The sequence below is a fragment of the Osmerus mordax genome, chromosome 24, assembly GCF_038355195.1.
Source record: "Osmerus mordax isolate fOsmMor3 chromosome 24, fOsmMor3.pri, whole genome shotgun sequence".
In the NCBI taxonomy this organism is placed as follows: Eukaryota; Metazoa; Chordata; class Actinopteri; order Osmeriformes; family Osmeridae; genus Osmerus; species Osmerus mordax.
In genome coordinates, this window is record NC_090073.1 from 5939118 (window position 1) to 5962402 (window position 23285).

The 23285-nt window shown below is 44.2% G+C and overlaps 3 protein-coding genes across 4 annotated transcripts; 1 reads left to right on the plus strand and 2 right to left on the minus strand.

Moving 5' to 3' along the window:
• Positions 1-171: 171 nt before the first annotated feature.
• Positions 172-13019, minus strand: gldc (glycine dehydrogenase (decarboxylating)). The gene is made up of 25 exons (XM_067227875.1): positions 12687-13019; positions 12422-12500; positions 9952-10087; positions 9171-9335; positions 8738-8815; positions 8440-8587; positions 8045-8241; positions 7771-7867; positions 7533-7638; positions 7176-7315; positions 6765-6845; positions 6374-6471; positions 5877-5961; positions 5674-5715; positions 5314-5456; positions 4645-4720; positions 3723-3848; positions 3387-3536; positions 2459-2571; positions 2049-2190; positions 1741-1852; positions 1524-1619; positions 1163-1335; positions 917-997; positions 172-662 (listed from the first exon to the last, which is right to left on the minus strand). The coding sequence occupies exons 1-25, from the start codon at positions 12972-12974 to the stop codon at positions 522-524; spliced, it is 3093 nt and encodes a 1030-aa protein (XP_067083976.1). The 5' UTR covers positions 12975-13019; the 3' UTR covers positions 172-521.
• Positions 13020-14104: 1085 nt separating this feature from the next.
• On the plus strand, positions 14105-15627 carry mboat4 (membrane bound O-acyltransferase domain containing 4). Its single transcript, XM_067228480.1, has 3 exons — positions 14105-14226; positions 14314-14538; positions 14745-15627. The coding sequence occupies exons 1-3, from the start codon at positions 14105-14107 to the stop codon at positions 15625-15627; spliced, it is 1230 nt and encodes a 409-aa protein (XP_067084581.1).
• A 184-nt stretch (positions 15628-15811) lies between these two features.
• Positions 15812-18744, minus strand: coq2 (coenzyme Q2 4-hydroxybenzoate polyprenyltransferase). Of its 2 annotated transcripts, none has more exons than XM_067228139.1 (8): positions 18698-18744; positions 17971-18321; positions 17578-17744; positions 17259-17380; positions 16885-16970; positions 16642-16775; positions 16242-16430; positions 15812-16089 (listed from the first exon to the last, which is right to left on the minus strand). In XM_067228139.1, the coding sequence occupies exons 2-8, from the start codon at positions 18290-18292 to the stop codon at positions 15946-15948; spliced, it is 1164 nt and encodes a 387-aa protein (XP_067084240.1). In that variant the 5' UTR covers positions 18293-18321; positions 18698-18744; the 3' UTR covers positions 15812-15945. The 2 variants fall into 2 exon arrangements, with proteins under 2 accessions (XP_067084240.1, XP_067084241.1); XM_067228140.1 differs by lacking the exon at positions 18698-18744 and adding an exon at positions 18537-18650.
• Between the last annotated feature and the right edge of the window lie 4541 nt (positions 18745-23285).

Below are 23285 nucleotides of genomic sequence, written 5' to 3' on the forward strand. Positions count from 1 at the left end.
AGTCCCTCCAATCTTTAAAACATTTCTTGTTTCATGGCAATATAAGCTACATGCTTGCATGGTAAAGTGATGTGCACCAACTAGAATGAGACACACAACACAGGTCTAGATCCAGACACAACGTTTAATACATGTATTTTTCTACAAGAAAATGAAAACAAATCACTAAGATTAGAAAACAACATTCTTCATAAAATGTCTTAACAAAGGCTAGAGCTATTACACAGGCAAGTGTAAAAAAGAAATACACCAAATTAATATATAAAAAAACAAACATCTAATCCACGAGTGGCAGCTATTAAATCAGATGTCTTGGAGCATAAACAGAGCTGAGGGAGAGTCAAAGCAACTATTTGTACAACACAGAAAATGGAGGCACCAAGAACATGGGAAACACAGTGGAAGTAAATAAAATGTTGTTCTTTTATATTCATGTACGATACAGTCATAGGGTTTCTGCGCTTTTGGAAGCATGTGAGGATGTGGGTGTTTGAACTGGCGGGGCGGGGGGGGGCTCAAGGTCAGGAAGACGCCCTATTCTCCTCATAGGGAGACTCATACACGTCCATGGGGGGGCAGGTGCACACCAGGTGCTGGTCGCCGTAGATGTCATCAATCCTGGAGATGCTGGGCCAAAACTTGGTCTCAGGCCTCACAAAGGGCTTAGAGGTGGAAGGGAGGGAAGAGGTTATTGATCATTAAACAATATGTAAATACATATATTGTGAGATGAAATCAAATGTGACATTGAATTGACGGAAAGACTAAAAGTCTAAAATCGTGTTAAGTGGAAGATTCGTGCCGGTTTGAAGTTGGTGACACTGACGTGGGTGTGCGCACGTGTTGGGTGTGTGTGCACGTGTTGGGTGTGTGTGCACGTGTTGGATGTTTGTGCCAGGGATTCAGGGACACTCACCAAGGGGAAGGCGGCAAATTCCCTGGAGTACGGTCTGTCCCAGGTGGAGGAGGAGATGCAGGCCAGGGAGTGAGGGGCCATCTGTGGATGTGTACACACACACACACACACACTTAGATGGCAGCTTCCATTGCCACATTCCTAATGCAGGATTTCACACGGGATTGAAGCCTACTAAGTGATGGACTGGACACAAAGACACTGCAACCAAGACACACACACACACCAACCAGGCCTGTCTGGTACCTTGAGGGGGTTAATACGCGAGTCCATCCTCCCTTCTTCGATTTCGGCTATTTCCTGTCTGATGCCCTTGAGAGCGTCGCAGAAGCGGTCCATCTCAGCCTTGTCCTCAGACTCTGTGGGCTCAATCATCAGGGTACCAGTCACCGGCCACGACATGGTGGGGGCGTGGAAGCCTGGGAGGGAGGGAGGGTATTTTTTTATGATAGGTTAGTATTCACACCTGCATCTCTCATTTGAATGTTGGAATATTTTGTGTCGACTACTGGACCGTGGACATTCAGAAAATCCTACTCTTTGTACATTCATTAATACTATATATCTAATGTATACTGTGTTCATTATAACTATTAGGTGACCTCACCATAATCCTGCAGCCTTTTGGCCACATCCACTGCTTCTATGTTGGCGGTCTTCTTAAACGGTCTCACGTCCAAAATGAACTCATGAGCCACAAACCCTGTGGACCCAAACAATGAAATCAGTTGATTAGCGGAGAACCTTCAACTCTTTTCAAGTTAGTGTCAAAAAACAAAAAGGTAAACTGAGTGCAATAATGCTTCCGGGTAAACATGTCTGACCTTTCCTGCCCTTGAACAGGATCTTGTAGTGGTTCTCCAGCCTCTTCGCCATGTAGTTGGCGTTGAGGATGGCCACTTCTGTGGCATGGACCAGGCCCTTGGATCCCATCATCTAAACAGGAGCACCAACACCCGTTTTAAACACATCCAAAAGACCCCAACACAGATGACCTTGACTGTAATCGGGTTTAGCGTTTCGACTTTTCTCCCTACAGTTACTTCCTAGTCTTCCAACAGGAAGGAACAACGTTTTCCTGAACTGGCCACCTGTCTGAAGACAAGATGAGGCGTCTCCTGGTCTTGCTCACCTTGATGTATGCCCAGGAGATGGGCAGGATGGCACTGGAGCCCCAGGGGGCAGCACTGATGGTGCCCAGGGATCTGCTGGTGTTCCCAGACTGCATGTTGACCACGGGGTGGCTGGGAAGGAATGGGGCCAAATGCTCCTTCCTGGTAACACACATACACATTAGCATTCTAGTATTATAAAGAAATGCTAACAAATCACATTAAGAATGTTTCTATTCTGTATGATGGGAGTCTTATGGACTCAAAGACGAGGTTTATGTTCTGGGATGTGTTGAACGCTGTCGAACTGAACACATTCCTGGAAACAATCTACAATAAACGTCCCACCGTGCCAGTGCAGACAAAACAAACATTTGAATCACAACAACGATATCCCCTGCCTCATGAGCGTTAGGATGAGGACACTTACACCCCGATAGGTCCCATCCCTGGTCCTCCACCACCATGAGGAATGCAGAAGGTCTTGTGGAGGTTCAGGTGAGACACATCGGAACCGTAGTCTCCAGGACGACACAGACCCACCTGTAGAGGGCAGAGCAGAGTGAGGTGAACACCTGGTGACATCCAGTAAGAAAACAGCTAACTGTTAGCTTCTTGCCCCTCAACATCTTTGTGAGGATTTGTCTGTATTCTTGTGTATTCCAAGCCAAAAAGAGATGGCAAAATCAAAATGCTCAGGGCCAAATCAGGTCTGGGTAGGTTTCCTTGATGTCTAACAACCCTCCACTATGGACAAATAAGGCACAATTTTCCCATGTGAATAATACCAGTGTGAATTATATGACACAAAGTTCCCTTCCAAGGTTCACACTCCTTGTATCAGGCGAGACACGCCTACACACACACGCGCACACACACACACTATCAGCCAGGAGGAGAGAGAGCACAGAAGGAGGACATGGAGGTGGGGGGCCGTAGATTGTCTGCCATTGGTGGAAGGAGGCCTGAGGTCATGACTGTTATCTACATATTTCAAAGTTCAGCGATTCAAAGGTCACTGTCCGTCTGTACTCCCAAGGTACAGGAGGCCCGCGTGAGACAGTAGTGCTACAAGACAACTTTATAACTTCTATGGACGGCTGCCAATAGTTTTTCACTGAGCACTCGTCATTGATATTGAAAGGCTGTACTTGGGGGATGGAAGGGAATGTTGAGTGCAATTTGTAAAGAGGGTGGCCACAATTTTGCATGTTGTTGTGTTTTTACAAGCCTGTCCATTCCCGGTCCGGGAGATCCGCCGATCTCGAGGTGTTCAATCCAACCGGGATCCAGCAAACCGAATTCTAACAAATCAGGTGATCGACAAGAAACAAAACGAGAAATCATTCAGTTCTCACCTGGGCGTTCATGTTGGCACCGTCCAGGTAGACCTGTCCACCGTTCTGGTGGATGAGGTCACAGACGTCACTGATGCTCTCCTCAAACACGCCGAAGGTGGAGGGGTACGTCACCATCATGGCCGCTAGGTTGGCCTTGTGTTTGTCCACCTGAGAGTAGGGAACACGGAACAGATTACGAGACACCAAGACCCCTGGGTAGAATGTCCAGAACCCACCTCAATGAAGGTTATCATGCGTAATCACAATAAAGAGATTGTCCATGACAATGGTAATGCTCAAATATACAATAGGTGAATTGCTTTTTGACGTAGATTGTATTGAAATGCGTCTTACCAAAGCCTTTAGGTGTGCTATGTCAATGTTGCCGTCCTTGTCCACCTCTACAACCTGGACCTTCATGCCCGCCATCTGGGCGCTGGCTGGGTTGGTGCCATGAGCAGACTTGGGGATCAGACAAACCTAACGAAAGCGGAACATGAAGAAGAATATTCGCTTTTAACAGTCATCGTTTTTTCTCACTCATGTGGACTGTCTTGGAGCCAGCATGTCATGCCACCATGACATGAGTTGCATGACACCACGAGCCAAAAAATGGTGTTGAACTGGCATATTTGCAAGTCATTGACAGATTTTACACCTTATTAGGGAGATGTGTTCCTGGTAGCATTGCCACACAAGGCCACAGAGAAGAGACCTGTGTGTCCACGTTAGGTCACGTTTACATAGCTAGCACTTTCCACAGTGACTTGTTCCCAAAGTCTTAAAAATCACCAAATATGGAATCTTGAAATGAAATGACCTTCAGAAAGCCTACGGCAGCTTCGCTCTTATTTGCACAACCTCTCACAGTTTGGACCCTGGATGTTTCCATGCATCATGCCACAATCTAAGATGTGCTTATAAGGGAGTTATAAGGAAAAAAAGGAAAAATTATAGGACAGGAAAGCTACTTGAACAAGCAATCTAATCTCTGGTGTTGTCTATCACATTCCTATCTCCTGTGCTCGAACCACCGACATGCAGCACAATGACACTCAGGTGGTGCTGTTAAACTTTGCCAGAGCAATATACAGAACCTGTATCCCTGGTCCCATAGAATGACTTCCTTTTCTTTGCCATCTGACATCTTGCATGTCAATCATTGCCAGCTTTACAACTCATTTTAGCAGATATGAATAGTAGCTGATATGAATAATTGCTGACTGGAGCATTTTAAGAACCATTTATTCTTGTTATTCTACAGGATGGAACTTACTGTTCGGTGGGTTTCTCCTTTTGAGTTCAGATAGGCTTTTATGGCTGCCAGTCCGGCATACTCCCCCTGAGCACCACTGGAAAACAAAGTTGAGAGTATTAAGTAAAGGTCCTGCCTCAGCAATCAAGCCTACAAGGATTAAAGGTCAGCCTGCAGGCTTTACAAATAGATATATACATGGTAATACTCTAGAAATACTATCTTTCCAGATAAATGTGGCACTCTTGTAACTCACTGTTCATTAGCCTATCACTGCCAATAAGTAACAGGGCACTTCGGGTTCCATGCTACATGTTCCAAGACAGTGATCTGGAACATTTATCTCCTACCAAAGGACAACACCTAGGGGCCTATTAACACCCCCCCTCCCCCCCCAGAGGCAGGAGAACCCCCTGGGGAGCTGCTACCAAGGTTCTCTACTCTTTTTCTTTACCGTGAGCTGTTTACATCCGTTTATTTTGTGTGTTGACATATATTGGGCATCTGTAAAGCCCTTTGTAAAACTGCCAAAAAAAAGGCTCTTCAAATACAACTTGATTGAATCCCATCAAACCAAAGAGGAATCCATTGTCTGTTGCATATTATTAAATCAATATTCTCCAAGGTATTGGGGCCAGTGCTCATGGTGGGAGGATGGGGGGCAGGGGGGATAGGTGGAGGGGGTCTTGCCTGTTGGGTTGAAAGGAGATGTTGTCGTAGCCTGTGATCTCACACAGGTCCCTCTCCAGCTGTCTGAAGAGCTGTTGATACCCCTCGGCCTGATCCAGGGGCACAAACGGGTGCACGTTGGCAAACTCCTTCCAGGTGATGGGCTGAGAAGAGAGAGAGAGAGGGAGAAAATAGAGAGGGGAGAGAGAAAAAAGGAGGAGAAGGAAAGGAGAGGGGAAAGGATGGGTTAGGAGAGGGAGGGGAAAATTATGAAAACACATGGCCCAAGACCCTTTTACCTACAAAGATATGGCTACCGATATATTATATTATATCAAATGTGAATAAATAAAGTCCAGTTCATAGACATAATGAACTCACCATCAGCTCTGAAGAACTGTTTAGCTTCATGGTACATGAGCCCTTGAATAGAATAGAAACAAAGTCATGTTTTTCAAATCAAATCCATTTTCATTTGGATGGGCTTCTCTACATGCAATGTCACAGAGGGCTCCATCGATGCCCACAGAGCAGGAACTCTTTGGCCCCGTTATCTGGCCTTATCTGCAGTGTGACAGACTCACCAGTGGGATCATGCTGTGAACCAGGGAGATGTCCTTGTTCTCCAGACGCTTCATATAGCGCACAATGTTGGTCTCAGAGTGATAGCTGTTATGGGACAGACAGAAATAGACGTCACCTTTGGACTACAAATCTCGGTTCTATAAATCACCGAAATGATTAAATGTCAGTGTCTACTTGACGTGCTTAATCGCATGGTTGTGTCACGATTAAGCGATTAGGGTGCAGCACAACGTCGAAAAGGCTTTAACAGTCCTTGAATTATTATACATTTAGCAGATACTTTCACCCAAAGCAACTTACACACAAGTGCATATTAGGAAGACCGGCAGATAATCAAGGATCAGAAGTGTAATATCGTGAGATCAGATGAATTGCCACGCTGAGACTGGTGTCTGGCCAACAGGCCATGACATCGTAATGGACGTTATCATCTAAAATCACAGCCTGCTCTTTGCAAACAGTTTTCCCCCTAGCTAGTAGCATGGCATGGACGAACCTGTTGAACACGGTGTGCGAAAGGTACTTGCTGGTCCTCTTGAAAGGACTTCCCATGATGCCCTTCACCCTCTCTCCCATCTTCTCAGCAATCAGCTCCTGAAAAGTGGGACACGTAAATAGATTACATACATTTAAATGTAAGATAATGTGATATCTTCATTTAGAATACACTTTTCATCCAATGCAACGTACAAGCGACTGGACATTTGAACCTGAAACTTTTTGATCTGCATTCAAATGCTATAACACGGAGCTATCCATATCCTTATACAAACAAATATTTGAAATGAAAATGTTTTATGCAATCTGAATCCTATTCTATAATATTGTATTGGGAATGTTCACAGTCTTGGGGAGATCTCGTAATTGTGTGTCGTGTCAAAACCTACTGCTGAAGATTCGCATCCAAAGACCCAGAGCAGGTCGTCCAGATCCCTTTCAGTCACCGTCTCATCCAGAGACACACCCAGCTGTCAGGAAACAAAACACACGTCACCTCCACGGCTCCACCAGCCCCCTCCCCCCCTCCACTGCTCTGAGGGCAACACCTGACAGTCTACAGACACATTCTAGCTTCTGAGTCTGTATGTATATTATAACCTGACAATGAGCACAATCATTCCCTGATCATAGTCACCAGGTGACATTTTACAGTTCCATTGCATTTATTTATCAGACACTTTTATATACTTTTAAGTGGTCCGGAGTATTGACAACAAAGCAGATCAAGCATCAGGAAGTGGAGGGGACACGTGTCCCTATGGCGACACCCGTGCGTGTCTATGTTCGCGGCGCCTCACCACTCCCTCGCTGAACACCCGCAGGTTGATCTCCCGCTGGACCGCCCTCTCCAGGATGTCCTTGGCCGCCACGCTGCAGTTGATTTTCAGCGTGTCGAAGAACATGTCGCTGTGCAGTCTGTGACCCGCCCGCCTCAGACCTGAGTCACATGGGAGACGAAGAAGAAGAAACGAAGAGAAACAAAAAACACTGCTCTGAAAATATTCATCGTATTATTTGCCGCACTTATGTTCCTTGATCTTCCGATTCTTCTACTTTCTATAGACACCGTTTAGAAAATCGCTTTGGAAAATTTATAAGCTGATGAGAGGTGATCCATGCTTGATGTCAGGTTACAGGGTTTTATATCCATCTACCTTCGGCCAGTATGAGGGCAGCATTGTGAGTCCTCTCTGCGATGTGCTTCAGACCCTTGGGCCCATGGTACACCCCGTACATGGCGGCCATATTGGCCAGCAGTGCCTGAAAGAGCAACAAGAGAGCATCTGGTAAACTGATCAAATCAGTCAGTTCACTTATTGTCATTGAGTTGAATACAAAATACCCCTTAACGGCATCTTTGCCCTGTATCTCGGGTGTCAAGTGTGGTGGTACCTGTGCAGTACAGATGTTGCTGGTCGCCTTGTCTCTGCGGATGTGCTGCTCCCTGGTCTGCAGGGCCAGGCGATACACCTCCTTACCAGCTGCATCCCTGCAGGACGACAACAACACACCCCAATACATCAATCACATCCATGCCCGAGTCATGTTTCCAACACGTTTTTCCCATAAGAAGCCACAGGCGTTCCCAATGGGAAGAGCGTCACCTAGAACGTTTGTCAGTCGATAACGTCAATCCCGAGCCAACAACCGTCGCCGGCGTTCTCACCTGGTGACTCCGACCATTCTGCCGGGCATCATCCTGACCAGGCTGTCCCTGACGGAGAAGAAGGCAGCGTGGGGGCCACCATAGCAGAGCGGGACGCCGAACCTCTGGGAGCTGCCCAGGGTGATGTCCACGCCGAACTCCCCCGGCGGACGCAGTACGCAGAGGGCCAGCAGGTCCGTGGCGCAGCAGGCTAGGGCCTAGACAGAGGGGGGGTGGGGGGGGGGGGGGGGCAAACGTTTAGCCCTCCCTCTTGAGAACTGGGATACCAAAACCGTTGACCGAAAACATACTCCCCCAAAAAAATTACATGAGGCATTTTGTATGTCTATTTTACCTCAGCTTAGTTCACTACATTCATTCGGTAATGTTGCGTTTTAAACACTCCTCCTTCTTACCCCTCCCTTGTGAGCACGGTCCACTAAAGCGGTGAAGTCCTCCACCCTCCCGTCGGTGTCTGGGTACTGGAACAACACTCCGCTCACATCCTTCCCACTGAAGTCCATCTCGTGAGGCAGCTTCAGTTCAGTCTTCACCCCGATGTAACTGACAGTGAAGAAGAATCACAGGGAGGATGGCACCTTGGTATGGAATTCTGACATTTGTGAATGAGTGAAGCCCTTATGGAGAATGGAGCAATATTTATTTCCTTTTATGAACGATGGTAATCATTGTGGTTTTGGTTTTTTTGCATACTTGGCTCTGGTCTGCACCACTGCAATGGTCTGAGGGTGGCAACGAGGGTCGATGTAAAACGTCCTTCTCTTGTTCTGTCTGTGGGGAAAGTGCAGGAAGAAATTAGTTGCATTCATCCTCATGGTTAAGAGGTGACAAACATGTTATGGTCAGCAGTAGTACTTGAGAACAAAGACCATTCTGTTTCTTTGGTTACCAGTGAATATCTGTCATAAATAGTAGGGTCAAGGTCTGTTGTTGTCTAGCAGTAATTAACATGGTAAAAAGTATGTTCAGGTAACTATAGCTCTAGCCCAGAGAACTATGCAAGTCAGCGGTTAACTCATTAGTTATGTAGTTAGCCACCTGTGGCAAGCTAGTAAGTCACTTGAGGCTAGCGAGCTAGCTACCCATCAATAGCTAGTTCGCTGCCTGCAACCAGCGGGTTAGCTACCTGTGACAGAGCTGCATGGCCTCTGCTGCAGCTGTGCCCTCATCCAAGAGGGAGGCGTTGGCCACTGCCATTCCGGTTATGTCGCAGATCATGGTCTGGTAGTTGAGCAGAGACTCCAGGCGACCCTGAGCGACCTCAGGCTGATAGGGAGTGTACTGGGTCACCCTGGTCAGACAAGGACACAGACAGACACACTTAAACATAAGAAATGAACCGTGCAGGTCATTGACGAATCATGAGACTTGAGGTATGGCGAGTTTTGGGGATAATACAAGCCCTAATACGCTCAAAGAAGTTCATTATTTTACTTGAGATACGTCTTAATTCTCTGCTTGGCTGGAACTGGATAAAAATGAAATCACAAGATCCTGCATGTGAGGAGGTTAATCAATTCAGGACAAATCTAAACCAGGCACTTGAGATTCAGTCACAAGTTTGACAATTAACAGCAAGCTATTCTGCAGTACAGAAATTGCTTAAATGACCAGCAGAACCCTTTCAATTGGCCGACAATGCAACTGCAGAAGTGACTAAAAACTGCTGACTATTCACGTGAACGTCTTCTGGGAGACTTTGTATCCGTCTCGGCAGTGGTGAAGTTCTCCTTGCTGTGAGTGTGTGAGATGATCTATTCTGTACAAATTATAATGTACTTAAAGCATATGCTTTGATCTAATATAGTTCAAGAGGGATGTGAACCTGAAATCCATTGACCTGCAGTTAAATTCTTTAACCACTGAGCTATACCTATTGTATCCCCTGTTCTAGCAAGTATACTCACCATCCTGAGTTCTCCAGCAGGTTTCTTTGTATAGGGGGCGGTACAGAGCAGTTGTAGTAGCCCATCCCAATGTAGGACCTCCACACTGCGTTCTTAGATGCAATCTTCTGAAGCGACTCCAGAACTTCATTTTCACCTACAGAAACAATACATCATTTACACAAAAAATAAAAAGCATGTGTGCAAAACTTAGTTCTTCTAAATTCTGCGAGGCTTTCAGTGTCTAGTCGAGGCAAATTCTGTCTGCTCTGTATTATTGTGGCGAGGAAGAATGTACATTGTCTATCCATTTCTCAAATGCAGTTTGTGAAATTATAAATATTAACTCAGTTTTATGGACTTGTTTCTGATAAATGGTTATTTAGCCCAATTTCCCTCTGCTGGAAGAGAGTTCTGCCAATGCAAACCGAGGCACTGAGATTCCTCAGGCGTTCCTTTGCTGCTTAGCAACTCACTCGGCGAGGAATGGACAATACAACTAGTTGGAAACAAGGGTCTATGTTCAACACGGGAGGTCTTCACGTCAGTTATGGTAGATAGTAGACAATGAACCCCTTTTGCAGTGCTTAAAATGACTGACGGCACATCTTGTGGAAAATGTTCCTTTATGTTTCAAAACAAACTTGCCGATTTAGACCCAGGGAGTAACACTGGGCATATCTGAAAAATGTAACTTTCAATCATAAACAGGTGAACTGATGTTAATCTGAGTCCACACAGAAACAGAGTTGGAACATGCTTCACTGATGGAGACAGTTTTCCCAGGGTCCCAGAGTTCCTCGGAGCAAAAGAAAAGCCTGATTCAGAGCCATCCAGCACATCTATTGTTGAATGGAGAATCCCTCACTGGCTTAGCTAACCAAACCCTCCAGAGCTGAACAAGCAAAAACCAGTGTGACCTCTCCAGTCCAGTCCAGAGCTCGTTATACATGATGGAGCTTGATCTCTGATCTCAGTGTCCACAGGAGGCGCTCTGTCTCCTGCCAGGCCACAGTTATAAACAAGAACATTTACTTAATTGGCCTGCTTGGTCAAATAAAATAACTTTTGTCACAGAGGCAGATGAACTAAGAAAACCAGGCCTCTGGGATCCATTCAACTTTCAAAGTAACTGAATCGCCTTTTAAGCTTCTTGGATCAAGAAACTGTTTTGAAAAGCAACATCTCAAAAATATACTTGTGTGTGCTGTGGTTCCTGAGGTATTTTATTTTATATTAGACCTGCCCAATAGGACAGTAGAGTAAGTAAGCGGTGTAACCACTAAGGTGATTCACTTAATTCCTGTTCAGTCAGGGCAGTGAGGGCCAGTGTAATCATAAAGGTATACAAATATTGTTTACATGATGAATATGATGAGTTGGGCATGATTAAACTTGCTGCAAGATACATGATCAAATCTGTACAACCGTTTACAGAACATGGGTAAATGTGAATAGGAGAATGTATGAGTAGGAGTAGTATGTGTGTACATTACAAATATGGTGCATTGTTGTTAGCAAACAAACTAATTATGATGTTGTAATTGATTACCTAATTCTCAAACCATGTCATGTCTGTACGCTATACAAAAACGAACTTCAATAGGTAGGCTACTTCAATTTGAGTAACCTACACTAAAAACGTATTTATCTTCCTTAAGTACATGATTTCCTATTGCTTTACAGCCCAAAAACTCCCATGTTGTTTAATTATTTTGTTGCTGTTATTTCTATAGTTTTTCCCCTCCCTCTAAAACAACATGTTTTATTACACATTAGCCTATGTCTTGCTCTTCTCGTGCATGTCTGGTCTAGATTGTTCAGCGTTATGTCAGAACTACGCTTCGTAAGTGTTTTGTGGACAATAAAACCATCAGTGATTGTAAAACGTTTCAAAAGGTCCTTCACTTGGCTTAAAGTGCTTAAAAACACAATTGGCTACTATTCAATGTAAAACGTAACCATATCAACATTTTTAATATGAAAGCCCATATATCAGCAAAATTGCACATTTTACGAATATCGTGTGGCACGTTTGAACACTTCATTCGACTGTGATGTAATGTTAACGCTATAACCAGATTGAACTGGACTTGAGACAGGAGCTCAAGGCTGAACTTTACACTCCAATTGCCATCCTATTAGCATCGGCTTCCCAACAGGAGATTGGTGCTGCTCGTTGAGTTTCGCAAAAACAACTCCAAATATGTTCAAAGGAAGACTTAACGAGGAGCGCTTCAGTATGGCACACAATGGAAGAGCAACCTACATTTCAACCACGGTGTGGCTTGATTTACGACCGTATCATGGCAAAAACCGACCAATGCACAGAATAAGATACATTATTTTACACAAAATAGATGCTGATACATTTAAGAAATCAATGTTATGGACTAGGCTACATAGATAAATGGGTATTTAAACCTTTCAAAACACATTTGTCCTGAGGGACAGATTTTTTTAATAAGGACCTTGTGATAAAGAAACTTACAAAGTGGATCATCCATTTTCATACTTTTCTGAATACGGATGGACGCCGGAACTGTATTTTCTATCAACTGAGCGATGGACTGGAAAGAGAGAATAGGGTAGTTATTAAAATGACGAAAATATTTAAAGTTTCCCCCTTTCTGTCATACCATACTTTGCACATCTTATATTAACAATAAAAAAACAATTCTGATTCTGATGACATATGGGTTATAAACAAAGAACAGCTATTTACTATACATTATAAAAATGTTTGGGCACATTACCTCAAGTCCGAGGGTATCCAGCATCTCTCTTTTCTCTTTGTCACCTGGACCAATATGTCTCTCCGCAAAATCATCATGTCTTGGCAGAAGTCTTTCAATCTGTCGGGAAGAAGTGAACGCTGCAGATGTCCGTAGACCCCGAACTGTTGCGGAGGCAGCATGATTTTGGCTTCTACACAGCAGAAGTTTTCCAAATGCGTGGCTTTTACCACTTAAATGTCTGCAATGTGAATGGGGATTAACCGACTTGGCGAAGATGATTCCCCAAGACTTTGCACAGCTTTGCATCTTGAGACCCCTAAATGATCTGTTTAGAAAGGAATCTTTCCCTCTGCTCTCAAATGAATCACCCCGAGACTGATGTGAATTCTCCACAAGACTCTGACAACTACTTAAACCGCTGAGTTTATTCACCGCCCAGTTGCATAAGAACTGACCAATCGATAAGTGAGATGTCGCTGACGCTGTGACGAGCCCCACTCAAACAGCTGCATAACTTTCTCACGTGGCCTCTATGTGTAAAACCAAGGAACAACACTGTTAGAGAATACAAGGATCGAGTGTATTAAACTAATGTGAAAGGACAATTAAACGTATCTGCTAAATGCATATATGTAAATGTATCATTATAGAAGCAATATGATCAATAGCTCTGCCAAATGATATAATAAGCCACTAGTAATTGGATGAAAAAGCAAAGAAGAAGACTGGGTATCAAAAAGACTAAGATCCTCGATTATCAAGATAACTAGAGAAGTTGAAACCAAAAGGAGTGAACGTCTTTTAACAAGAGCTTTGATTCATGTTCATCCCTTTCACATCGACTTATCAAAGTAATGTCTCTTGTAGCAAGTTACAGGGTTACATGGCTCCACCTACAGTAGCCCTCCAAACACTGTTTTACCGAGGCAGTCATCCATTCACTGAAATAAATGAATAGGATACAAACTTTTTGATTGGTCATCAAACAATATTGCATAATAATCCCGGACTAGAATTCACACATATACTAGGAATTTAGATAGTACTTCGGAAATGTGCTCCTTTCTAATGTTTAAGAGTGGGTGTTGAAGGCTCCTACTGAACTAAACATACATACCTAGGTGAAGTCCTATCTTGCATGCTCACAAGTTTACAAACGCCTCAAAGTCACTTAACATGATCATGATACACACATTGGGGTATACTAATAGGTAGATTGTATTGTTGCTATACAAGTACATATTGATTCAATCTGTAAATGCCTGCAATGCTTTGCTGTCTTATCAGCAACCAACAGGAATTATTTTCATGCTAGTCACACGTGGAATGTCTGATAATAGTTACTGTCTGAGTATAGGAAAAATAAATACTGGTCTGAATCTATATAAACCTATGTGCTCCCTCAAGTCAACGCATTCTTCACACACATCTCTAATATGGAACCCATCCACTGGCTTTTTGAGCAGCATCCATTTCTGATGTATCAAGTCTTTTCAGTTCCCTTTGCATTTCTATTCTACGGTTTGTCCCGAGGGGGATATCTGTCCTTGGCAAACAGGTCTGTATGCTTCCCTATCTATCCTTGATCTAATGTAACATGCTATCAAACGGACACAATGAAGCTGAATGTGGATGACATTGGCAGGCATGTGTTTCTGGCGCTGGGTGGATGTGCCCTGGCTGTCGTCAGCATGGGAGTGTACAGCCTGCTCCTGTTTGCTTCCACCGGGGTATTCCTGTTTCAGGTGTGCTCACTCAGCCCTGCACACGTCCATCCATGGGTGTTTGGAGTGCAGATGTCCTGGCAAACCGTCTGGCACCTTTACATGCAGTACCGAGAATACTATCTCAACGAGACCACTAATATCAGGTACTATTTTTCATGTCATATCGACAATGCTATGTTCACTTGGAAATATATATATTTTGGATTGTACTTGATAAGTTTCCCATCGTACATTGTAATACCACTTGTATTCGTCCAATTGGGCAATACAAAAGCATTATTGAAGTTACAAATGATTGGATCGTGCAACTAAATCTGTTATGAATCTGCACAATTGTTTGCCCTCTCAGGTTTCTCTTATCGGTGTCCTCTTTGATGTTAATAACTCAGAGAATGAGCTCAGTGTCTATGGATGTTCAGGAAGGCAGAGTCAGGATGCCATCTAGGCCAGCGCCCCTGGGCAGAGCCTGTGCTCTCCTCTCCCTCCTCAGCTACATGTTTAGCTTCACAACCCTGCTTGGTGGACCCTTACAATCCTACCATCAGTTTGTGTGTTGTGTGGAACAGATTGACCGCAGCCCACCTCCACACCCTCTGCGAGTGGTCTCCCTGAAGGGGGGCCAGGTCTTCTCACTGGAATGCCTCAGAAGCTTTCTAACTCGTCTCCTCAGAGCCAGTGCTGGAGAGCTACCACGCTGCAGTGCTCTGGGTGGCGTCGTGTGGGCCTGGGGACTAGCATTAGCACTGAGGACCAGGTACTATTCACACTGGAAGGTCAGCGAGTGCCTTAACAACGCAGCCGGATTTGGCTTCAGGGGAACCGGCACTGAAAACTCCCTAACTTCGTGGAGCGGGCTGTCAGACGGAGACCTCTTGACCACAGAGATGTCTTGTAGGGTGTCCGTGTTTGCACGGCGGTGGAATGCCACCACCGCTGCCTGGCTACGTCGGCAAGTTTTCAACCGATGCAGGACTTCGCCTATAATGATGACTTTTGGCTTTTCAATACTGTGGCATGGTCTGCACCCAGGCCAGTTTGTTGGATTTCTGATCTGGGCTTCTGCAGTGAAAGCAGATCACCTGATACACCCGCACTTAAAGACTAGACTTACGTCCACTTGGAGAAAATTGGGGTACGCCGGGCTGGGTTGGATGCACACTCAAATTGTGATTACATGTGTCGTTATTGCTGTTGAGCTTCGAAGCTTTTCGTCTTTGAGATTCCTTATGTGACATACATTGGTGTTTTCCCCTTTCTTTTCACATTGCTCTGCATCGGGGGAAATGCCGTTGAATCACTTCTAGGATTTCATGGGCAGCTATTTGATTCACGACCACTTAGATGTACGCCTAACATGACGTCATTTAGGACGAATATCGACAGTAAATATTGAGGGAAAAAAACGTTGAATTTGTAAATTAAAAACTCTTGCTCTGATTGAGCTTTATTCATTGGCTATACACCTTGTTGTCATGTATAACATAAATAGGTCATGCACCAGAAATAAATAACTGTAGAGCCTTCTGCACAATTGGCTGTTTTCATTGTAGTTACTCATTTTGCAATAATGTCTCTCTTCTTTCTTTCCACAAATTGCCAGCGACTATTCCCAGAAACAGCAGCAGTCCAAGGTTTCTGTTTGACACAAATTTCTTCCAGCAGTCCTCCGGTTTGTTGATGTCCAGTGTGTAAATCTGTATGAAAAAGAGAAAAATGCACAAAACCATAATTTTAAAGTTTTTATACATTTAGCCTTCCTTGTACATACAGTGAAGTCCTGCCATTAACATATTTTAAAGGAAACTCAATTACTTTGACGTACTGCATATAACATCATGTCTCCTACCTGGTGCGTGAGGTGTATGGCCACTGTGGAGAGCACAGCGTAGTAAGGTAGAGTCTGGTCAGCATTGAGTCCAGCCATTACCAGCCCTGACATCATGGTCACCATGAAGCCACTCAACCATGGCTTGGTTTGTTCCTGAAACCTCAACGCAGTGGACTTCACCCCTATTTTGATGTCATCATCTTTGTCCTGGTTACAAGAGGAAATAGAACGACTCAAAACGGGTAGCCTCATGGTAACTGTGTATTGTTAGCAATTAGTGTCCTATTAGTGTCAAGAATGAAACCTTTCCTGCATAGCACAGCTTGGAATGTTAACGTTCCAAAGTAGCTACATGCTAACAGGCTAACAGCATGCTAACAGGCTAACAGCATGCTAACAGGCTGACTGCTGCAGTCACCTGATGGGCATAGATGGTGTCGTAAATCAGCGTCCACATCACTCCTGAGAAGTACAGGGGCAAACACACTGACCAATCACAGGCGCCGGTCACAGCTGACCAACCAAGGAGTGCTCCCCAGTTGAACGTCAGTCCTGGTACAAAAGAAAACAGAACACAATAGGGACAAAGCACCAAAGTCCCTATGTAAAGGGGAGCACCGTTACTTGATAACAATAGCAAACAATGCAGGCAGAGACATACCCAGTACCAGCTGTGGCCAGTAGGTGATCCTCTTCATCAGTGGATAGGTTAGGACCAGAGAAAGGGAAGCTACCCCAAGGGCTATGCTGCAAATAACAAAATAAGGACAGTAATAGGTGGCAATCCATGAACAAGGAGGTTCCAATGTATCTGCTGAAACCACTTAGGCTGCAAAACTGCCTGTTTCACATTGCACTGTACTGTAAATTTGAAGGAAAAACTAATGTATTCATTTATCCGATGCTTTGATCCAAAGCAACCTATGGTACAGGGGGGATTTAAACCTTCAACCTCTTGAACTGCAGTCAAGTGCTATACCCTTGCAAAACAACTCGCAACAAGGCCAAGTGCACTTGTTAGTGGGACTGGAGTACCTGTAGTAATTGAGGCAGAGCAGGACTCCTAGTGCCAAAGAGAGCTGCCCTCCCAGGAAGACCAGAGCCTGAAACTGAGAGACCTGACCAGAGGCGATGGGTCGAGTAGCTGTCCTGGACACCTGTATGGACCAAAAACATGGACCACATAAAATGGGTTTATAAATACACTAATTTTTCCATATGAATTGTGTATTGTGTGAAGTTGCAAGTCTGATAACAACAGTATAACAACCAGAGGGGTGAGATATAGTAGGTACTGTTTTTGTATACTGTTAGTGTAACAAATACAGTGTGTGATTTGCTGTGTATATGTAACCTTTTTGTCAAAATCCTTGTCCCACATGTCGTTAATGGTGCAGCCAGCTCCTCTCATTAGCAGAGCGCCTGTGCCGAACAAGGTGAGCAGGCCCAGGTGAGGGAGGCACCCGGGGTCCGCGGCCAGACCAATGCTCCATGTACAAGGCAGGTACAACAGCCATGTTCCTACAGTACACAACATAGACAGCCATTTCACAGACACTGAATGTTAGTTCAAGCACAGCTTAAGCATATATTTATACAAGAATAAGTCATGATATGAATAGACTTCCAAGATATGAATAGACTTCCAAGATATTCCACCCAATCGTTTTCTTTAAGCCTAGTACTTCACAGAAGTCAATGCCACATTATGTATACACTGTTCAGACTTACTACTTGGTTTACTGACCAATTGGCTTATCAAGGCGCATTAATCTGAGGTATGGCTGCACGGCTGCTGGAGCAGAGTTTACAATCCCAGCAGCTGAAAAGCTGAACTGTCTTTTCCCACATGGTGCAGTGTCCCATCTGGTCAAGGGATGTAACCACGGCCGTTGGCTGTGAAAGACTCGTTTCAAAATGCTTGTATCCAAGTGTGAAGACAAGTCAGTCTTTTTATCTTTCTTAAGGAAACTGGAAGACAGGGCAGGTAGATAGGACTGGCAGCTTTCATGGTGTGTCCTTCTCAAGGTGTTTAATGTGAGCCGAGTGGCAAACCGAAAAGGGTTCATCTCTCTCTCGCTCCACGGTCAGTCATGCCCTGAAACACAAGGCATTTGAAACATGGTGTTCGCTTATTGGTTAACAAATAATGTGCTTTGTCATGAAGGACTCACAAACAAAAGGAAAGGGTTGCATGCTCAGGACATTTATTTTGGTGCTTCACGTAACAATGAAATGAACCAACGTGTGGCACTCACTGGCACATCGTGCCGACACAAGAAGAGTATTACAAGGCTAGCCTGTGTCACTTACATTGCAGGAATAGCAGCTTGTCTGAGCCAGTATCAAAAAACACAAACTTAAGCTTGTGAAATAAAGACTGCCTAGACACAGGGAGTTTGTGGAGGCTACGGTCAGTGTGAATAATTGGATTGTCATTAGTGACAGAAGCAAAAACGTTCAAAAAGGCATACCTTAGACGCGATCATTTCCTGTTACAATGACAGTGGGTACGTGAGGTAAAATGTTCCGTCGGGAACCTTAATACAATTTGGTGTTCTGCCACTGCCGTCCCACGTGTAGTTTATCATAACAGTCGTCATGATTTGGATTTTATACATGGAAAATCTATTTGACACTTGAAAAAGGATTTGCAATAAAATAACAACAAAAATGCAAGCAGATCTTTGTGATACGGTCAAACGTAATAAACACATTCATGTAGTCACTCGGCGCTTGTTTGAGGAATTTCTTTGTGCATCCCCTTACCTTGTCCCCGGCTTTGCTTGAACTGAATGCAAGCGGAAGACACACGAGCTTGCATGGTAGTCGCGGGAAAGATGGCGAACACTTACAAAGCTGTCCTCTGCAAAAAGGCTTCTCATAACATTGTCTGAGGCTTATTGATGGTCGAAATTGTGTGAGTATACACTTTTAGTAAGGTTACATGCATATTGCATATCACATTATATGTCTCGGGCAAACGAGCTCATGAGCAAACTAGCTACATGTTAGCCTACTACTGTAGAATAGGTTTCGAGGTGGGTCACTAGAAAACGAGGTTCGGATGCCTTTCCAGTGTCCCCTAGATTTTCTCAGAAGGAGTAGCTCGCTAACATGACGGACAATTGTAAAGCACAAATTTCTAATCCCATAAGCACTCCTTTTGTATCTTGGAATGAGTCTTGTATGGAGCTAACTAAATCATCGACATCTTGCAGAGAGTGATTATGTTTAGATCTGTATCTAGTATTAACAGCAAACATATTCCAAGTCAAAGACACTAACGGTCAGTCATCCTGCATTTAACAATTTAAGAGCGTAAGACATGTTGAGGTTTATCTTGGGTATATTGTGCATATATTTATATGCAGCTGTATTACTTTCAGGCTTGTTACAGTTACACCATGGTTGTATTCTACAATGTATTAATTACTGTATATGTTCTAGGTGTTTCCTGTGTGATTGCATACCTTTGGGCTTTTTGCAATGGAAAAAGGTATAACAAATTGTATGTTGCCTTTACACTACTTGTCATACAGTAATTTCGATTAATTGACTGATTCACTGTTTTGTCCCTCAGAATCCAGACATGCTCACAAGTTTGACCAAATGACTGCCAATCAACGTGACTCTCAGCGACTCAAATCTCAAATTCAGTCATTCCAGTGCAATTACTGCATCCTCATCTTCAAATCTAAGCAGTTCCTTCACGAACATGTAAGTAAGGTGCATGGCTTTAACGTGGATGTACCCCGGGGTGATGGTGACTCCATCCCCCTCAAGACTGGCACCAAATCATCCTCCAGCCCCTCCCCATCAGACTATTCAGAGGACCATTTTTCTTGCAGATACTGTGTGTTCACATCTTACAGGTGGACTGAACTAGTCAACCATGAAAAAAACTATCACAAATCAGGTAAAAAAAGCCTTGTCAAAACCCAAGCAAAGGTTACTGTCAGGAAGAATGCAGTTAACACACTTGGAGTATCCCCGCCCAAACTTGGAGAAAAGGGAAGGCTGAATTCGTCATATTCAATGTTTACCTCAAAAAACAACCGCTCCCATTCATCGTTGAAGGATCCGGAACAACACAAAGGTTCCTCAGGAACTACCTTTTCAATCAGTCCAAGTCAATCCACACCGAAGTCATCACAAAGTAAATTGAAGTCGCCTAACCGGGATAGTGATGTACAAGCCCTAATGGAGAGTGACTCTAAGGCCAGGCACTGCTGCCTGTCCTGCAGCTTCACTTCATCTTCATTTACAGACCTTCGTAATCATCAACAACAGAAACACGGTAAAACAACCACACTGTGGCCCAGTCTTGGCTCCTCGCCGACTAATCTACAGAATTGTAAACCTGAAATGGGTGATGGTTTGGTAGGGTCAGCCACTAAGACCACTGCTAAGAGATCTCATGATGGCAGTTCTTTATTTCCGGCCAAGAAGAAGTGCAAGCTTGATACGAGAAACCATGAAAGTACAGTTATCAAGACGAAGGTGTCAAGGGGCTCTGATTTTAACGGTGAAGTTGGTGAGGATGAAGAGGCAAATGTAGGAGCAAAAATGGTCGACCATCCTGACTCCGCAAATGGTGAGAGTTCTGACAAATCAAAGAGACTTTACTGTTGCAAACACTGCGATTACAGTCACAAGTTCTCCCGTGGTATTAGCTGCCATTATCAGAGAATGCACCCATTCATCAGGTTTACCTTTAAGTATATACTTGATCCAAATGACAGTAGTGCTACCTATAGGTGCTTGGAGTGTCCTATTGATTTCACAACTGTGGATGACCTCAAGGAACACTACGGTGCTCAACACCCAGAAGCTCCTGATGTATTCATGCAGAGATCAGATCAGCTCGATCTGGTGTTCAAGTGCTTCCTTTGCACCTATACCTCTCCCAAAAGTTCGTTCTTGAAAATCCATTACAGAAGAGAGCATGTAATGGAGGAAACAAACAATCCCTTGATGTTCTATAGTTACACTGCCAATAATCCACAAACGAAGCCTTCTCAATCCCCAATATCCACAGGAACATATAGCCCAAACAGTGCAATATCCCGTGAGAGAGTGCAGGCACAGCACATTGAAACAAGCAGAACCTCACCCCTCAAAAGTCCCGCCTCAAAGGGAGTGGACAAGGAAATGCACCACTGCAAGTATTGTTCTTACAGTAATACGTCTGTAGTTGCTATGGTTGTCCACTACCAGAAAAAACATCCAAATTCAGGAGCAACAATCGAACAAATCAAACAGCAAGCAGCTGCGTCTACTCCTTCAACACCTGAAAAATCACCTCACGTATCGCCTCTTAAATCTCCAAACCCATCTCTGAACACATCTGATGATGTACCAAAGGACCTCCAGAAGATGTATTTCTGTCAGGTGTGCAACTACAACCACCCAACGGTGAAGGGGGTTTTTGTTCATCAAAAGAAAAAACATCATGAACTTAGGGCAACTGCTTTACAAATCCACATTTATTCTGCCGAGGTCCAAAGTCATTCAAAGAAGTCCCAGCTTTTAGCAAAATTCTCCTCACAAAAAGGCTCCACATCCCCTGACTCTAAAATTCACAGCGGGTTGGAAGACATGTATTTCTGCCAGCTGTGCAACTATGGACATCGTGCTGTCAGGGGGGTTCTTAACCATCAAAGGATGAGGCACAAAGATATCGTAGTAAATACTGAAAAGGTTCTCAGGCATACTATAATGCTTCGTGAGAAACCACAAACATCTGATGGAGAAAGTTCGTCAAAGTCTTTCGCTTTGCCTCTTCCCATTGTGCAGAAAGGGACAGATAAAATGATGTTCTGCCAGTTTTGCAACTTTTCTCACTTAAAAGTGAAAATCATTGCTAACCATCAATTTAGGAAACACTCTATACCTAAGCCATCAGCTCAGGAAATAAACAGATATACTGCTATGGTTTATGAAAAACTGGAGAAGACACAGCTGGAAAATACAGACTTGTCTAAACCCTCTGTCAAAAAACTGTCAGATCTTAGGTCCTTAAAGTGCGGCACATGCCTTTACACTACACCACACCTGTATCTTTTGAAGAGGCACATGATGAACAAACACCGGATAAAAACCACAATAGCAGAGGTTGTACGTTCAGCTTATCTAGATGGCCTGTTGGAGCCAGGTTATCACTGTCAGTGGTGTGTTTATTCAAACCCTGATGCCAAAAAAGTGCAACAGCATTACCAGAAGTGTCACCCTCTTTGTGGTGGCTTTAGTCTTGACCACATAACTTTAGATTTATATGCTGGTCCTCAGGCTTCTCCATCTACAAATGTGTCACCTGACTCAGAAAAAATCGTGGAAGACCAGCACACACCTCAGAAGGCCACCCGGGGAGGAAACAAGACGGCGCCCTCTCCGAAACCTGGCGGAAAAACGGCAAAAGTCTATCCCTGTCGTGCTTGCCCCTTTAAAGGTTCTTCTATTGCAAGTGTCAAGCGGCATTACCGTGCTGTCCACCCATGGTCTGTAAAAGAAGACGGCTCCGTCCTCGATGTCATCACTAGTCGGCAGCCGGGTGAACTGAAGCACCACCTCGGAGATGTGCACAACGAGATGCCTGGTTCCTTTGAGAGTTACCAGAAGCCAGTTGAAGACTGTGAAGAACTGGCAGAAGATATTTCTGGGGACTCATCTCATGATACGTCGGCGTCTATAAGAATGTTCAAGTGTGCCGTCTGTTCCACGTATTTCAACACGCATCACGGTCTGATGACTCATTGTGGGAAAAAACATCCCGACTACAAACCTGAAAAGGAAACGGAAAAAGAACTTGGAGTAAGCGTGCGAACCTCTGTGTACAGGTGTGAGGTGTGTTCGTATGTGAATACACGTTGTCACGGTGTTCTCACTCACTGTCAGATGAAGCACCCTTCCTTCAAAGCCAGGGCGGAGAGACTTCAAACTAAAATAGTTCAGTTTCCCAACGTGCAACAATGTGTAAGGAAAAGATCAGGAAGGGTAACATTACAGGGCTACTCGTGCAAGTTGTGTCCGGTCACCCATGCATCTTTGAAGAAGTTGAAA

What these genes read in the sequence shown, in the direction of transcription:
- gldc (XM_067227875.1), bottom strand. Translation starts at nt 12,974, where the DNA reads ATGCAAAGCTGTGCAAAGTCTTGGGGAATCATCTTCGCCAAGTCGGTT. An exon ending in GGGATGGGACCTATCGGGGT is followed by an intron (nt 2,191 to 2,458) that starts GTAAGTGTCCTC and finishes GTGTGTTACCAG; the next exon opens with GAAGGAGCATTTGGCCCCAT. An exon ending in AATTTGCCGCCTTCCCCTTG is followed by an intron (nt 663 to 916) that starts GTGAGTGTCCCT and finishes TCCACCTCTAAG; the next exon opens with CCCTTTGTGAGGCCTGAGAC.
- mboat4 (XM_067228480.1), top strand. Translation starts at nt 14,105, where the DNA reads ATGGAACCCATCCACTGGCTTTTTGAGCAGCATCCATTTCTGATGTAT. An exon ending in TATCTGTCCTTGGCAAACAG is followed by an intron (nt 14,227 to 14,313) that starts GTCTGTATGCTT and finishes TGACATTGGCAG; the next exon opens with GCATGTGTTTCTGGCGCTGG. An exon ending in AACGAGACCACTAATATCAG is followed by an intron (nt 14,539 to 14,744) that starts GTACTATTTTTC and finishes TTGCCCTCTCAG; the next exon opens with GTTTCTCTTATCGGTGTCCT.
- coq2 (XM_067228139.1), bottom strand. Translation starts at nt 18,292, where the DNA reads ATGAACCCTTTTCGGTTTGCCACTCGGCTCACATTAAACACCTTGAGA. An exon ending in CTGGCCACAGCTGGTACTGG is followed by an intron (nt 16,776 to 16,884) that starts GTATGTCTCTGC and finishes CTTTTGTACCAG; the next exon opens with GACTGACGTTCAACTGGGGA. An exon ending in CCATACACCTCACGCACCAG is followed by an intron (nt 16,090 to 16,241) that starts GTAGGAGACATG and finishes TTTTTCATACAG; the next exon opens with ATTTACACACTGGACATCAA.